At 52.8% G+C, this 16,794-nt stretch overlaps 1 protein-coding gene across 1 annotated transcript in view; it reads right to left on the bottom strand.

The window, feature by feature from the left end:
- Window positions 1–6,169: 6,169 nt before the first annotated feature.
- Window positions 6,170–16,794, bottom strand: part of ARHGAP39 (Rho GTPase activating protein 39) — a 197,790-nt gene continuing 187,165 nt past the window's right edge. The window contains exons 8-11 of the mRNA XM_084848589.1: window positions 11,192–11,391; window positions 9,311–9,402; window positions 7,882–8,051; window positions 6,170–6,727 (exon numbers count right to left, since the gene is read on the bottom strand). Of these exons, the coding sequence (XP_084704715.1) occupies window positions 6,533–6,727; window positions 7,882–8,051; window positions 9,311–9,402; window positions 11,192–11,391 (657 nt within the window). The 3' untranslated portion in view covers window positions 6,170–6,532. The remainder of the gene's footprint in view (window positions 6,728–7,881; window positions 8,052–9,310; window positions 9,403–11,191; window positions 11,392–16,794) is intronic.

Genomic DNA, 16,794 nt, shown 5'->3' with positions numbered 1-16,794 from the left:
AGGGGTGGGACCTAAAATAGGAGACCCCCCCAGCATATTGTAGGGTATTGTAGACAGTTGCTGTCTATTGTAGACAGCAACTAAACCTCAGGGGAGGCATTTCAACCCTTTAGAACGGGAAACAAACACAAGCTGAGAAACCACTGAATGACTGGTGGTGATGGAGTCATCAGGGGAAGTGTGGCCATTTGGGGAACCCTGGAAGGCTGGATAGGGACACCATGAGGGCTGGATTTGGCCCCAGATGGGGGGCGGGGGGCTGCCTGGTACAGACAACATGTACGATCCATGCCCCTCAATAGACCTTCTGTGGCTAGGGGCAACATCAAAGATGGGCATGAAATCAGGAGATAATGGGTTGGATCCAGATTTAGCCATACTTGGACTAGACCCATTGAAAGCAGTGGGACGCAAGTTACTCATGGCTAACTGAAGCCCCGTTGATTTCAGTGGGCCTACTCTAAGTGGCTAAATCTGGATGCAACCTAGTGTTCCTAGTGGGTGGGGGAGGGGTTGTGTGCCAGAAAAGGAGTTATGAAATTTTGGGAATAAATGTAGGATGCGGTATGACCCTTGGAGTTCCTTGGTACGTTGTGATGTCAATCCTTGACTAAGACCGGGTCCAGGAGGCTGCCTGGGTCTCCTCTGCTGTTCCTCGTTTGGCCCTTTCCTCCTTCCCCATCCTGGCATGACGAAGCAGCAGCAGGAGAGCTGCCCATCCCTTGAATTCCACATGCACTTTGGGAGACTCGCCCCAAGTGATGGCACTGGGACCCCTGAACAAGGCATGCCCAGGAACCCTCGTCACAGGCAGCCGTTTCCTCCGAGATGTTCCCCAGCCCAGCGTCTGCCAGCTGCGTCAGACCGCAACTGCCCGCCAGCGTGGCCAGGCATGGGTTGGGGGAAGGCTGCCCTTCGGGCTCATCCTAAGGCTTCCACCTAAATCTGCCCTTCTGTAGCTTTTCGACCCGCTTTCACCTTTCTGTTTCTCCAGTGAAGTCAAGTGATGGCTCCTGTCAACCATGTCAGTGATGCCTCACTTGGGCTCTTGTTCAGCGCCAGCCCACTTCTGCTGGAGCCCTGAGGGATGGTGGGAGGTGAGCCCTGGAATCTGCAATATCAGTTTCCAAGAGTAAGCGACAAAAGAGGAAAGAGCTGTCTCTGTTAGCACCCCTTCCAATATCCTGAAATTGGATGACTTCATTCCGAAAACGGTGTGCTCCAACACTTCAAAGAAAACCAATTCTGCATGTGTAAATGGCTCGCTATAGCTTTGTCAATGATAGGTAACGGGCCATCAAGGTCTTAAGGCACTTGATAATATTAGGGTTTGCTCAGTTAGTGTCCCAAAACAAGGAATTGGTTTCTTTTTTGTCTCTCAGGGACTAGAAGTTGGTTCTTAGAATATGGACACTGTTAGGTAGTTGCTTGCATTAGACGTGAGTGCATTCGGTAGCCTGCACTATAATTCTGGTCTCCACTCACTGGTAATAAAGAACTATTTTTTCCAGATGAGGTGCTACTTCCTGTTAGCACAGATGTGGCAGGGTGGGAAGCAGGAGGAAGGATTGCTAAATACCTCCAAAACTAATGATGGTTTGGGATAGGTGGGTGGGACCACTCCATTTCCCATGCAGAAGCTGACACACAGGTTCTAGTCTCCTGTGGAGATCCTACAGCACATTGCCAGTGCAAAAGTGAATCATGGAACAGAGTTGACACGAGTCAGCTGCACCTTGGTGTGAAAGCAAAGCACACACAGCCATAGCCCTCTCCAATTTTAGTTTTGATGAACTCTTGAGGTCGGAAATCAAAAAGTAAAGAGAATTGTCACAGTCGCTTAAAACAGAAACTCCTTAAAACTTAGTAAATCTCCCAGCAAGGGATGAAGCGAAGCTACCTTAATCCACCAAAGTAACTGGATGGAAAGCAAGGTTTGGAGATTAATCAAGGAAATATGATTTGCATATGGGGGGAGATTTGTTGGGGTGGGGGGAAGCAGTGGGTGATGGAGCTGCAGACATCAAAATAAAGGGAAAAGAGGGCAGGGTTTGCATTTTGAACTATTAACCAATTTCCACCTCATTTGTCAGCCACATTCTATTAAATGATATCTTTTGAAAAAGAAAAAAGATCACAAATGCATTTAACTGGAGGAGTTAAATGCATTTGTCTGAAGAAACGCCAGTCCTCTTAGGTAGAGATGATACAGGAGCTATTTAATCCCTTAATCCTAATTAGAAAGCGCTATCACCAATAGGGAATAAATATATTTTTGGTCAAACTCAAGGAGGAGAATTTTTCAAGACAGCAACAAAATAAATAGCAAAAAAATGAGATTAGAGCATTTTTTCATACAAATAAAGAGCCCCAGTGATGGGTAATAAGATATATACACCTCTGGTTTAAAACTATGTTGTTAGCAAATTTATAATGGATCTTTGTTTCTCCTTATACCTCTATATAATAATTTCTTACTGGCCCGGGGGTGGGGGCAGAAACCCACTGCCCCTGTGTGATGGTGTCATGCGGCAGGTGAAGTTTTGTTTTAAAGGCAAGAATGCCTCATTATGGATTAAATCAGCCATTTTCAACCCCCCACCTCCAAGGATCCCTTTTCCACTGATGTCTGCTAAGGAACTCCTTCACATCTGCCGTAGAATCCTTGCACAGCGCAGAAGGCGTCAAAGGCCTCCTCTAAGGTGCGCGTTAAATTGCACCCACAGCCACTGGGCTGGCTGCACCTTGCCGCTGCCCAGCGCCAGCCAAAATGGCTTCCCGCACCCAGCCTGCATCCAGACCTCCCCTGGGAGGACTGGGCAGGCCAGGCAGGCGGTCTCCCTAGGGCCGCTCATCCACCCTCACCGATTTTCTCATCGAGGAACCTCTGCCAACTCCAGAGTTCCTAGGAACAAGCGTGGGACTGGCCTCATTGCCGGCACAATGGACACCAAGAAGGCAGTGCTGTTTCCCTGGCCCCAAAGGGCCACAGATGTTCCGGCTTCACCCCCCTCAGGCAGCCTTGGCAACATTACAGGGGCCCGCACCTTGGAGGCATCTGAACTCAGGAGCTCCAGCTTCAGTCTCTTTCTGCATGACGGTTTCGGTGCTAGTTCTCGAGGCGAGGCAGGTCCACAGCAAAAGGCCCTGGAAGGACTGTGCCTCGTGGCCCGGGGGGAGGCTCCCTGGCTGACAGGCTGAGATGGGCAGGCAGAGATAATCCAACTGCAAGGCTGCTGGTCTCACGGCTCCCGTTTGGGGGGATGTGTAGAGCCAACGGCGTCTTGCTATGGCAACAGACTGCTTCCCCCCAGGCCTTCCGCTAAACCTCACTTGACCCTCCTTCTGCCCCGACTCACAAGCCCCCTCCACAACATCGCCTGCCTGCACTGCATCCTTAACGCCAATCCACCTTCCCTGTAATTGTCACCTCCAACACTGCATTGTGGGAGGGAGGACCTCCTCCTCCCCACACGTGCAACGAAGGCTGTTTCCTTGCTGTTGCAGCTCATGGCCCCTGATGGGCCTTTGGTAAAAGCCCTCTATGCTCATGCAATTGCATTATCCTGCATTAAGGAGTTCCACAGATGTGAGTGTGTGTGTGTCATCTTCACACACACACACACACACACACTGGTATGCGACTCAGCACTGAACGATACACACATCTAGCCATCCTGAAGTTACGATCTCTCGTATATATGGACACACTGGAAGAGGCAAGGAGGGGCACTGAGAGGAGAAAAGCAGAGGAGCGTGTGGGAGGACAGGCAACAGGCAACAGGCCTGGGGAAACGATGCAAGGGTTGACGATCTCGGTGCGATGCGTCTGATTCTTTAAAAAGGGAGTGGCGTTGTATGAGCGGAGGGAGGGAGGGAGGGAGGGAGGGAGGGAGGGCCGCTTCTCTTGGCATTTCCGGTGGGAATCAAAGGCACTTTCTATGGAGAGCTACTTTGAGCACCCAAGCGGCAGCTGCTCAGCAGCCAAGCAGGAGCAGACACCCTCCAAGGGGCCCCCTAAGGTGGCTGGGGCAGGCCCTGCCACACAGCAACTGAAACACAGGGAAGCTCCGCCGGAGAATCGGCGCTCCATTTCTCTGGGAGCAGGGAGAGCAGCTCACCCGTGGCAGCAACAAGGGGGCACGATGGAAGAAACCGACACTAAAGGCCAACGGGGCCGGTGTGCCTGGAAAGGGTGCCCCGCTGCATGCCCAGCGCCAGCTCCCTTGCTCTCTGATCCGGAACATGGTGCGAGGCCAAGGGAAAGGGATCCTGGGAGGCGGGGGCTGGGCTGCGCCCGGGTCACTGCCGGAGCAGGCAGAGGCACAGGGTAGCGGGAGACCCTCTTCACGGCCCTCCGTCGAGCCTCCTACGCTGGGGAGGAACAATGCGAGCTGCAGTCCAAAACGCCTGGAGAGCCAGACGCTGCTGTGCGGGATGAGCACCGCGCTGCTACGCAGGGAGAGCCGAGAAGCAAGCGCCCCCCCCAGCAGCCAAACCTCAGGGGCTGCCCCCCCCAGCCCCAGCCCCTCTCGGACGCTATAGACGTAGACACAAAATAGGATTTCCATGGTTGGGAGGGTGGAGGGTAGACCTGAAAGGAGGAGTTTCCACACGGGCCCTCCTCAAGGTCACCCTGAAACAAGTTGAAGAGATGGGGCGGTGGGGGAGAGGAAACAGCCCCCCCCCCCCCCGCTGCCCTGGGCTTTATTTTCCTGAGGAAAATAGATTGGAACTTTGGGCAGAAATTGATACGTTCGTGAGTATCAATAGCGGACTGTACTCTGGCAGAATAACGTAAGAAATAAAAATGAGACCTGCGCAGATAATATTCTGTGGATCCAAAATGGGGGAGGGAGGAACTCTCATGTCTGTAGAGGAGGAAGTTAATATCCTCAGGTTTCACTGCTCAGAGAAAGCATTTCACAAACATTTGCTTCCTCCTCCTGCCCCGATTTCCATTTTTTTCTAAGGGTAAAAAATGGGGGGGGACACCTTCTCGCCTGTTTCTGGGCTAAGGAAGGGGGTGCCAAATGGTTCCTTAGCCCCCTTGTTTCAAAAGGTTCTGGGGTCTTTGTGGAGAAGGATCCTATGGAAATGAGGAAGGGGCACCTGTGTGCCATACAGTTCAAGGGGGAAGGGGAATCGCGTAGTGCTTTGGCCTGTCTCAGACTTCAATCTCTGTGGGAACCTCTCCTGCACCGGATCCGGCAGTTCTTCAAAGCCAAACTGCAAGTGCAGGGGACGCCTGCAGCAGCAGCAGCAGGTGAAATGTGGGGAAGGAAAAGGCCATGCCTGCTGCCACGTGGAGAGCACAGATGTGGCTCGGAGCCCCGGCGGGCTCCGTGAGGGCACACCTGGCTTTCTCGCCCCACCCGATGCAAGTCAGTGCTCCCAAACGTAGCCAGCCGAGCCAGCAGAGGCCAGGAGAGAAGGGCCTGGGGCTCGCTGCCGTTTCACGGCTCGCTTGTGTACAATACAGGGCTTGGCAAGGTCAGCAAGGCGGTCGGGGCCTATCAAAGCTTCCGGCGATCCAGCTCCGACAAACATCCTCATCACCACTCCTGGGGCTTAGAGCAAAGCGGGCCCCTTTGTGCGGCATGGGGGAGAAAGGGCAGGGGGCATGGCTTGGCCCCTTCTGGCAGTGACTGTGCTGGAACAGGGAAGGGGAACAGCAACGGAGGACTGGTGGAACCGCGCCCCGGTCTGGGTGCCGCTGGCTTTCACCGACAGCCTGGCATGGCCTGGGCGAAGGGCCCAGCCACTCCTCACCCCACCTCACCCCTCGCATGCTCAACGGTGAGTCTGCTGGCCGCTTCCTCCTCAAGCAGGTCTGGACTAATGGGGTTTGACGGTGGGCCCCCTCGTCTTCTCTGCGATGCCCTTGTTCTTGGGATCTACTGATCGCATACCACCTCTCCCTGCCCCCCATTTCGTCCCACCCCCGGTCTGGTCTCAAAGGGAACCAGCTGCTATCTAGAAAATGAGCCCAGTTAGTGGGCCACACTTGCCAATTCCAACCATTCCCTCGCTGCCTTTGACCCAACCCCAGCCCCTGTATCTAGCCCCCCGCTCCCAGGAAACCACAGAGCAGGTCTGATGCAGGAGGGAGCCCCCCTGCCCCTCTCCCTCACTTCATCGTTCACCTGAATCCTGCCAGGTTGCCCATTAATTCAGAGTCTCTTTGCAATCTCCAGATTAAAACCTCGTCCTGTCGGACGCTCTGTTCCTCCAGAGGCCAGGACAGGATGCCTCTGAGAGGGGGCCGCCCTAGGGCAGCATTGCTTTGTCCGCAGCAGAAGCGCCAGGGGTCCCCGCACAACGTCCGACGGCAGCGGGAGACGGACATGGCGGGCCAGGCCTGGACCGCGGGCAGTGGCATCCAGCTGCACTCCCTGCAGAGGGGCAGCCGCGGGCGCGTCCTTTGCTGCGTCAAGCACAGTTCTCGTTGACTGACTGATGGTGGGGGTGGGGGTGGGGGGCCGTTGACGGCATCCCATTCTGTCCTGTGCTGGTTGCATTGGCAGCAGTGCTATAGGACCCCTTCCATGAAGCCCGAGTCCAGGTGCTGGACCAGCACCCGGATGAAGGACATTTCCTTGCGGGTGTTCTCAAAAATTATTCGGGGGTCATCCGACTGGCAGCGCAGGCAGTTGGGCGCCATCACCATGGCCAAGTTGTTGACGTCCATCTTGGTGACCGCCACGTTGCCCGGCTGCACAAACACCTGCCAGGGAATGGAAGGGAGGGACAGACGTGACTGGTGGTCGGAGAAGAGCAAGGACAACCCGACCCACTTGGAAGCTAAGAAGATGGGAGAAACACGAGAACATCAAGACTAGGAACTTAGGACCGCGGCATAAGAAGAGCCCTGAAGCGGGATCAGGCCAAAGGCCCGTCCAATCCAGTGCCCTGTTTTTAATTCCCAGCAGGGGCAATGTGAGGAGGCACTTAAAAGGTTCTGGGCCCCGGGCACAGGAACCCCAAACATCTGCATATGCTAATTTATTCCCATATATGCAAATTTAGAAATAATTACTAGGTTTTTATTTAAATTTCACAGAAGGCAAAGCCAGCCAATTAAATTCTCATCCAAATAATCTCAAATAAAATAAATTCTTCAATTAATTTGCACCCCGGCTCAGATCATTCCAAACTAATGGAACAAATTTTGTTCTAAGCATAACTGCTATGCAAGCGAAGACTGAAGCGGCGGGGGGGGGGCATTGTTGCAGCATATGGGAAGGAAGAGTTAACCTGTCCCTCCCCAGCTTCAATCCTCTTTTAAAATTGCCCCCTTTTCTAAGCTGAGAAAAAAAAACCCTTCTGTTGGCACTAATGGATACTCAGGGCCCTGGAGAATAGATGCGGGACCCTGGGAAATAAATCCGGGCCTGGGCCCCATGAGTCCTGGCCTAGCAACACCCATGGTCAGTGTCCAACCACCTACCTGTAGGAAGCCCACAAGCAGAACACGAGTGCAATTATAGCAGCCTCCTGCTCGTCCTCCCCAGCAACCGGTACGGAGCGGCAGACTGCCTCTGGTATTGGGGGCAGCATGTAGCTCTCAGGACAGGTCGCCACTGATAGCCTGACCCTCCATGAATGTGTCTAATCCCCCCTTGCAGCCATCTGAGCCTGTGGCCATCACCCCACCGTGTGCCTGTGAGTCCCACGCATTACGTTACGTCCTGCTGGATCCAACCACTCTCAGTTTGCCGGGCCCAGTGCCTGGTCACCAGCAGAGGCTGGCCAGATGCCTCGGGGTGCTGGCAGGAAGGGCTCCACGGAGACCACCAGCCCCTCTCGCTGCCCTCACAGCGTCAGGTCAGGCTCCGGGCCCCCAGGCAAGCGCCTGGGGTGCTCCCTGAGCTGCTGTACCTGGAGGAAGCGGATGAGGTAGCAAAGCACCATCTTGTTGATCCTGGGCAGGGAGTGGACGACGGCGATCGCAGCTTCGGGGTTCTCGTAGTGCGTGATGCACTGTTCGTAGAAGTCGTGGGGGATGAGCGGCTCCTCCAGTTCCCGATACCAGAGCTTCAGCAAGGAGGCTGTGGAAGGGGGGAGAAAGAGGCTGAGCCACGCAGGCCCAAGGGCAGGAAGGAAGGGGACAAGGCCACAAGGACATGGGTCGGAGACAACATCAGACACTGACTCCTCCGATGAATCCTCCCCATTGAAGGCAACGTTCCAGCTGTATCTTACAGATGGGCAAGATGGCTCAGGATTTACTGGCAAATCCCTAGGTGCTTTGCAGCAGATGGACAAGGGGTTCTGACCCCCAATTGTTTAACAACAGCAAAGATGACCTGGTATTTCCCACCTCAATTAGGCAGCTAGAATGAAGGGAGCGTGGGGAAACTAGGAGTAGACTTTTGTGTGAAAGTGTGCGAGGCCACTTGCGTGAGCTCAGTTCAGTTCTGGAACTGAAAACAAATTCCTCGGCTCAGACACCCTCTCCTTTCACTCTCCGTGTGTATGTCTTTTGCACCTGGCTCTGGCTGGCCTGGGCAAGGGGTAGGCAACGTGGTGCCTGTGGGCACCAATGCCCCCCCCCCCCCGACACCTTTCTTGGCACCTGCCTTAATTACCCCTTCCAGTAAAGAAGAAAAAATTAACACATTTTCTTACAGGTAGCTGAGATCAATGTGAAATAGGTTTCTGAAAAGTGTGGGTTCAAAGGAGGTATTTAGTGTGTTGGGGCTCGGAGCCCACGTCTGCCTTGTACTCAGTCTTTGGGGTTGAGTACTTGCCCTTTGCCACACCTCCCATGGCAGCTATTTTGTGATGGTGCCCAAGACAGTTTTTCCAATTGCCAAATGTGCCCCTGGCCGAAAAAGGTTGCCTAGCCCTGGTCCCTGGGTTCTAGTAAAAAACACAGGAGTTACAACTCTATAGCCTCACAAACAAGTCTACAAAAGTCAGTAGCCCAGAATTTTTTACTAGCCTGCTTGCCCACACACCCCTGTGGATCATTTGTGGGATAAAACAAAACAAAACAAAACAAAACAGAAAAGCTAAATTCTGTAATGCTTGCTTTGTTTAGTCACCTGCAGGGGATTGTCACAGGCCACAGGTGACCAAGTAAGTGAATAAAAACTCTATTTAGTCCTCTTTTTAGTCCTTATGAGCCAGAAGAACAGAAAACGTCTCTGCAAAAAGCGTGACACAGAAATAGAACTGACTTTCCAGACCATTGTCCCACCGCAGGCAGCAGCCCATCAGGCCTGGGCAAATGCAGCTCATAGCTGCTCTGCTGAAGGGCTTCAGGGTCTCCCACGGACTGTCCTTGCACAGGTGTAACCCTCACCAGGAACATGAGGGTCTTCCAAGCCAGTGGGGATTTTCCACTGGTCAACCTGCAGTTTGAGGGCGTTGACCTCATCGATGTCTCCAGGGACTCTGTGGAGGAAAAGAAAGGACACCCCAAAGAAATGAGAGGCAGTCCAGCTGTCAGGGGCCACACCAAGCGCTCCGCTTTTCCTAGCCAGCAGGAACCGTCATTAAGGGCTCAGGGCTCGGAGATGCTTCACACTAGGAGGAGGGCAACCTGAAGCCTGCCAGCTGTTTTGGACTACAACTCCCATCAGCCCCAGCCCCCATGGTTGACAGTGGTGATGGGAGCTGTAAGCCAAAAGATCTGAGGGACACCAGGTTGCTCAGCCCTGCTTTACACACACAATCCCAGGTCAAACTAGACGTGAAGTTAACTGTCTTAATCACCTCTCTGGAGCTGCCATTTGCATTCAAGAGAAGCCCTCACTGCTGCAGATGGGACTCTCCTCGAAATGCAAATAGCTGCTTCGAAGAGCTGGGAGTGGGTGGGAGTGCGGCAGGGGGAAAGAGTCAGGCTTGACCACTGTCAGTATCTGGGGCTGCTACTTGCATAACAGAAAATGCACCCCCCCCCGCCCCCGCCCCCCACAAACCTCATGAAGTCGCACATTAATTGCACTCGCGCAATTAACACCTAATTTAGCCCTAAATATATACATGGGCCAAGGAGGAGAAGAGCGCATACGCCTGCATGCACAGTCATGTGTGAAAATCACATGCAGTAGCGATTTATTTATTGGACTGCACAGAAACGAGGTGCTGCGACAGGCAGCTGCCTCAGGTCAAATCCCAAATGCACATTCAGAGGCTGTGGTTTTGGGCAGCGTAAGATGTTTACATGTAAGAGAACAGAAATTACTGTGACCTTCAGATACGATGGTGCACAGTGCGTGTTTTTCCTCCCATGTAGGAAAAACGTACTGTAACTTAACAAAGTCACCCATACGTGGCCCAGCCACCTACAGATCAACTCATGCACCACAGACGACGTAAAATAATGGCTTGCATAAACGAACGAGTGATGGTAGCTTAAATGCCGGATAGAAAGTGCTTTTGTATCACTTCGAACTACAACATTCTCCCAGAATCCGGGGGTTCTGAATTACCTACCCTTGTTCACAGAGCAGTATTAGTGCTCTGGCTGCCCACTATTCTTCCACTTTTTATTCCTAGGCTTTGTTTAGATTGCTGCACATATACGGTGTGTTGCAGTTTTCAGTTTGCCTTATCTGTTACTGACGCACATGAGCGCATATGCGCATGGATTAAATCAGCAAAACCCTAATAATAATGCACATGCGCATCGGTAACCTCTGATGAAGAAGGTGTGAACTGAAAGCTGATGCAAACTGCGCATGTACCTTCTTCCAAAATCCATTTTAGAAACTCTCTAAATTAAGCAGGAAGGCAGGCAGAACAAACATGAGATACAGCAACCCACCAGAATAATAATGGAAAGGAATGTGGGAATACACTCACCCATACCTCAAATGCCATGCTTTGGAACAGGCCTCTTCAGCTACTGGTCATTAAAATGGATAATAAATCAAATGATGCGTACACACGTGCTTGTGAACCAGCCCGCACTCCCCATCCTTGTCCCTCTCCACACCAGTTTCAAGCTGCCAACTCTTTGCACCGTGCTGGTGTTTGAACTAAAATTAAGCAGCAGAGGAAGCACTCAGGAGCCCAGATCTCTCCGCAAGTTCAACAGCGCAATGTAAGGATTGCACCAGCCTTACCAACCAACTACAGGTACCTGACCAGGCTATGTTCCTTTCATGGTGCTCATCGACCTTGGAAAACCCAGCTCCTGTGATGGAGAAACAGTGCCCTCAAGCCAGGCAGGCCATACCTGAAGATACCTTCGGTCTGGTCTCCGTTGAGGGCCAGCACTTCCTCTGACAGCCTCGTCTGCACCCAGGGGAGCTGCCGGTCTGGGTACCTCTCCTTCTGCATGTTCATGATCTCTTGCAAGGAGCTCCCAAACATGGAAGGGCTGAAGACAGCATTCTTGGCGTGACGGATCTCTTCGATGTTTGGCTTCTTCAGGCCCTACAGGAAATGCAGGCGGCATAAGCAGTTTTAATTCATAGAACCATGGAATAGTAGGGTTGGAAGAGGCCTACAAAGCCATCGAGTCCAACCCCCTGCTCAGTGCAGGAATCCAAGTCAGAGCATCCCTGACAGATGGCTGTCCAGCCTCGTCTTGAATGCCACCAGTGTGGGAGAGCCCACCACCTCCCTGGGGAATGGGTTCCACTGTCGTATTGTGCTAACAGGAAGTTTCTCCTGATGTTCAACTAGAATCTGGCTTCCTGTAACTTGAGCCCATGACTGTGTCCTGCACTCTGGGATGATGGAGAAGAGATCCTGGCCTTCCCCTCTGTGACAGCCTTTCAAGTCTTTGAAGAGCGCTGTCCTCTCTCCCCTCAGTCTTCTCTTCTCAAGGCTAAAGTTGTGAACTGTCCAGAGAGCCTTGGCTGTTGGGCAGTATATATAAACAGAATGAATGAATGAATGAATGAGCAGAACAAGTAAGTTTTGACCAACTTAAGTCTCATTCATTTCAGTGGGTCTACTCTGTGTAGAGCTACCATTGGATACTACCCCTTAACCCCAACTGAGATGAAACCTCAGTGAATTTTGAGAGGGGCATTGAAGGAAGAGTGGGAGACGGCACCACAGATGTGCCCGGGGTGGGGGGACACCATTGTATCTTCATACCATAAAGCAACAGCTGACCTGGAACACACTTGAAGGCCATTCTGCCAAATCATGACCATCTTCTTCAGGCTTGAGGACAGAGGCTGCTCCCTGGCCAAGCTGCTTAGGGGCCACATTCTCCCTGGCCGTGATACCATCACGCCCTCCTCCTAGACATTGCAGGTGCCCTGGAGGGCTCCAGCAGCTCTTTAGAGCTCAGCGCAGAGAGCCAAAAGTAATTTGCACCATGTCCTGAGAGATCCACCCTGACCTCAGAGCTCTCTTTGACGGTGCCCATACCCGAGACCTGCCTGTCCACCACAGCAACTGTACAGTGCGGGGAAGCAGCTCTGGGAAACGGCAAAGCCACTTTGGGTGAAGTGCCCCCCCCACTGGGTCTTCTTTACACCAGCTGGCACCACCACCAGCTGTGACCTAAGGGCTTCCACACACCCCCACCCCTGCCAGGACCTTCCAGAGGAAAGGCACATCCAGTCACCACATCATGGGATGATCCCATGGGCAGCTATGGGGAGGTGTGGATGCAGGAGCAGGAGGAAGCTGAGATCTTCTTCCATTCTCACTACCATCAGGAATGGGTCCCACGATACAAGACACATCGGGATGCTCAGACAAGAAAGCACATTTTTAAATGGTTGTGTTTATACTGCTAGTCAATACTAACAGGGACTATTTTGTGTTATAATTTTAATTGCATTTTCAATTTACTTTTCTAATGCTACATTTAAGATTTTGTTTTAATTTGCATTTCATCGCTAGCTGCTTTGAGAGCCGTGCTTTGGCAGAAAGGCAGGATATCACACAGACAACCCAAGCTACTGCATGGCTTCCTTTCCTACAGGACCGGCACAGCTGCTGCCACCACCTTCTGCCTGCCACAACAGGAGATCAGCTCCTCTGGTTGTCAGCCTCAAGAAAGCCAACAGCAGAAGGGAGCTAGGAACCTATTTGGCATCTTGGCACGTCTGGTGGGGCGTGGTGGGCGCATTCAGAAAGTGGGGTCAAGAAAGTGGGTCTTGAGGAGAGGCTCGAACAACGGTGCCAGCAGCCAACCCAGTGATCATCCCTTAAAAACACCACAACTCAGGAATCGGCAAGAGCTAATTTTGCACCAGTCAAGGAGCCTGAGAAGAGTCTTGCCCAAACAACTGAGGCTCTGGCCACAGGGGGGCAGCATTACTCTGGAAGGGAGGCAAAAGTTGGGACCAGCCCAGCAGAACTGGGAGGCTGGCTAAGGGGCGCGTACGCAAAGGTCCAAAAGGTAGGCCAGAGCGGCCTCTGCTTTTGCATCCCCACGACTCCCATGCAAGGTCTCTGCGGTGCCAACTGGGTGGGAAGCAGCACTTGCAAAGGGGCACCGTTCTTGGGCAAAGGGCCAATAGCCCATACAAACAGGAGGAGGGAAGGGTGGAGGGAAGGGGTCAGCTGGCGGCGGGGAGGCAGGAAGAGGGAGATGAGGTTATCTGTGGCTTTTCTAAAAAAAGGTTCTTCAGGAGGGGCCCGAGGACCATCAGCCCAGTGACGGTACCAGTCTCTTCAAAGCAGCGAGAAGGTTTGGGTTTTCTCCCACTGGCCCCTTCATCCGCGCTCCTCCCCTACTGCCAATACAAACCAGAGGACGGTTGCCCTTTGCCCCAGGGCAGGCACAGGAGAGCGGTGGCTGAAGATGCTGCAGTTCAGAAAGACTGCGACGCTCATTCCTTCACTGGCACAAGGGATCGGGCGCCAGTCTCCCAGGTCGTGAGAAACTGCTACAGCTCAGGCCCTCCGGCCGGAAACAGCACGCTCAGCCTCCCCAGCCCAGGGCAGCAAAACAAGGCAGCTGCTGCATGATTCCATCCCTGAACACGATCCTCTTCTCCAGGTTAGGGGGAACAAACCAGGATTTGTGCCTGCGCAGGGCCCATCCACAAATGGTTTGCCCGAAATCATGCTCAGCACAAGAGGGAATGGGGCCTTGTCCAACTACCACGAAGAGCCCCCTCACTGTCTAAAGGCAGAGCCCAGGCCTACGACGTCCCCCTCCCCCACTCCAGTGTTGGGGTGTGACGCACGATCCATGCGCATGACAGCAGGGGCCCAGGGCAGGCGGCCTTGGGGTCAAGCGAGAGCTGTCCGAAGGAGACACCCTTCTGTTCTCACACTGTTCCTCTCATGCGCCCACTGCAGCAGCACAGAGGCTGCACGTCAGGCCTAGTTAACATTTCATCTTCTTCCATTATCGATGGGGGAACGACAGGCTTCCCTGGCATTCCGCGAGCTGGCATCGTTCTAACCATTTGAAAGCTATGCAAGCAGATTGCAGGAAGTGGTACTGAAGTCCTCCTCCTGGTAATTGCGCACAGCACTACTTATTGCCCATCTTAAATCACTCCCATCACCACCCAGAGGGCAGAGTCATTGTTTTCGCTCTTCCGGCCCCAGTGGGTGTGCAGATGCGCGGCCACAACTCCACCCAGATTTTCTGCAAATTTATGTGCCTGTGTGTGTATGTTGTATGTACTCTTGCCACTGAGTTGCAACATGTGGGTTGCACTTGCCAGAAGCAGATCCAACTGTGTCTGCTATTTAGCGTAGCCTTCCTCAAGCTGGAGCCCTCCAAAAGGCAGGTGCTTGCCCCGTATTGCCAAAGATCAGGAATGCTTAGTGATGTTGCCAGTGGAGGCTGGTGGCTCCACTGTCAGTGGGGCGGTGAATCCGCTCCAGGTTTCATTCAGAACCAGTCAGAACTCTAAAGGAGCTATCTAAGGTGCAACGCTCCTTTAGAGTTCTGACTGAAACCCGGAGCAGATTCACTGCCCCACTGACAGTGGAGCCACCAGCCTCCACTGCAAATGTCTGGAGGGCACCAGGTTGGGGAAGGCTGATTTAATCCAGGTCTGATCTAAGAGCGAAGAGTGGTGGTAGAAGCCGGCACCTATCTGTACAGGCAGGGCAGGGGGCATCTCTGCTTGTCTTGGCAACACTCAAGACTTTTCAAGGTGGTGTTCTGGGGTCTGCAGCCGTGCAGCCTATGCCAGACCCCTCCAGCTTGGTTTTTCGAAGGGCTCTTTCCCCTCCTGACAATGGGCTTGCGTCAGCTTTTGAAGTGCACTTTATTCTTGCTCTGCTCTTTCCCCCAGATGTCTCCTGAGCCTCTGCAATCCACATTTTCTCCCCGCTCTGCCCAGCGTAGGGCACCCTACCGCAACCATTTGTCCTAATGAAAGCGGGAGATCAGTGAGTCATCACGTTCTCTTCTGCTGCCTGGGCAAGGGGCTTAACAACTGGGAAGGCAGAACAGCTCTGGCAGGGAAGGTTCCCCAGGTGCCCTCTGGCAGTCTCTGCTTAAATTGGCACAAGGTCATTACACGGGAGGGATTTCAGGGGCACAGGAGCTGCAGGACTGGCTCAGAATGCTTTGAAGCCTGTAGTGGAAAAACCAAATGGCAAATCCTCCCACTCTTTAACCTGGGGAGCAAAGCGCTGAGACATTGACCTGAGTGGGAGCCAACCATAAGCACAGTAGCGTTCGTGCACAATCATGTCAACGGGCTTGCACAGGAGAGCTTCCTGCTGGATTGCACTCCGTGGCTCAACACTGTCTCCCCTTCGGCTGGTATCACTAGCATCCAAAGTCCACCAGTCTGCAGTATGGAGTTAACAGCAAGCACCAGGACTGCCGTAAATGTTATTGGGATAATGTCTGTGTAGTCCTTCTAACACCAGTGTGATGTCCTTTTAACACTCCCCTCACCCTTGATTTTTGCTCTGCTGTTTTCCTGTTTTTTGAAGAATCCCCCCCCCCCCGCCCCGCTCCGCTATGCTTTCAGGGGTAACTGTTGTTGTCTTTAACCTCATAAGCCATTGTGATTTATTTTTTATGAATAGTGGTCAAGAAATACTTTTGAACAAACAACGTGGGGTTATTATTGCTGCTGTTCTACTCAGCTGTTCTGCCAGGGTAGGTTGACACAGCAGCAGCCTGGAACCTATCTGGAACCACCCCAGGAGTATGGAATGGCGAGAGGGCAGGCAGGTGTCTTTGACTCGGAAGGCCACAGGCTGCAACTTCCCGAATAGGGGATAATTTTGCACTTTAGAGATTGGTCATTTCACTTGCTCAGACCCCAAATTCTGCCCTGTCTCCAAGTAGGCTCCTCAGCTGTTCTGGCTGAGTTTGCGCTTCCTGACGTCAAAGGTGCTGCAATAAGGCTGCCACGGCCCACACCTTGCAAACTGTGTTAATTTTGTCCTACCATCATTTCAGCTCATACAGGGTTTTTTTTTGGGGGGGGGGCAGAAGCCCTGCCACAAACCTGCGAAACCTCTTTATCGAGGGCAGTATGGGATGAGGGTGCATGCCACAGACATGGCTCTGCCTTACCTCCCTCAAGTCCTTATTGCAAATTGCCCTGGTAATGTATCTGTAGGCAGGGTATCAATGAATCTAAATTTAAAATAAATAATAAATCATGTAGGCCTCTGGGAAAGCTGCTACCTGTCCCCAGCCTTGGGAGCACTACTCTGGGCATGAAAAGCAAGAAGGAACAAATCCAACAGGTAGAACAAATCCAGGAAAACAAGTCAAGCCCAAACGCCATCCCCACAACCCTGTCCCAGCACCCCGAGACTGGGCCAGTCTTCCCACCTTCTCCTCACCCTCTTTTGTTTTAACCGGCTTTGTTCTTGGACTCACTTTCAAACCAAAAGGACGGCAGGAGGACGTTAAGAATGAAAGGGGTTGTTTGT

The sequence above is a fragment of the Heloderma suspectum genome, chromosome 4, assembly GCF_057233095.1.
Source record: "Heloderma suspectum isolate Gila_16-S chromosome 4, 16-S_ref, whole genome shotgun sequence".
Lineage (NCBI taxonomy): Eukaryota > Metazoa > Chordata > Lepidosauria > Squamata > Helodermatidae > Heloderma > Heloderma suspectum.
The sequence above is the reverse complement of the archived record's forward strand: the minus strand, read 5'-3'. Positions and strand labels throughout refer to the sequence as shown.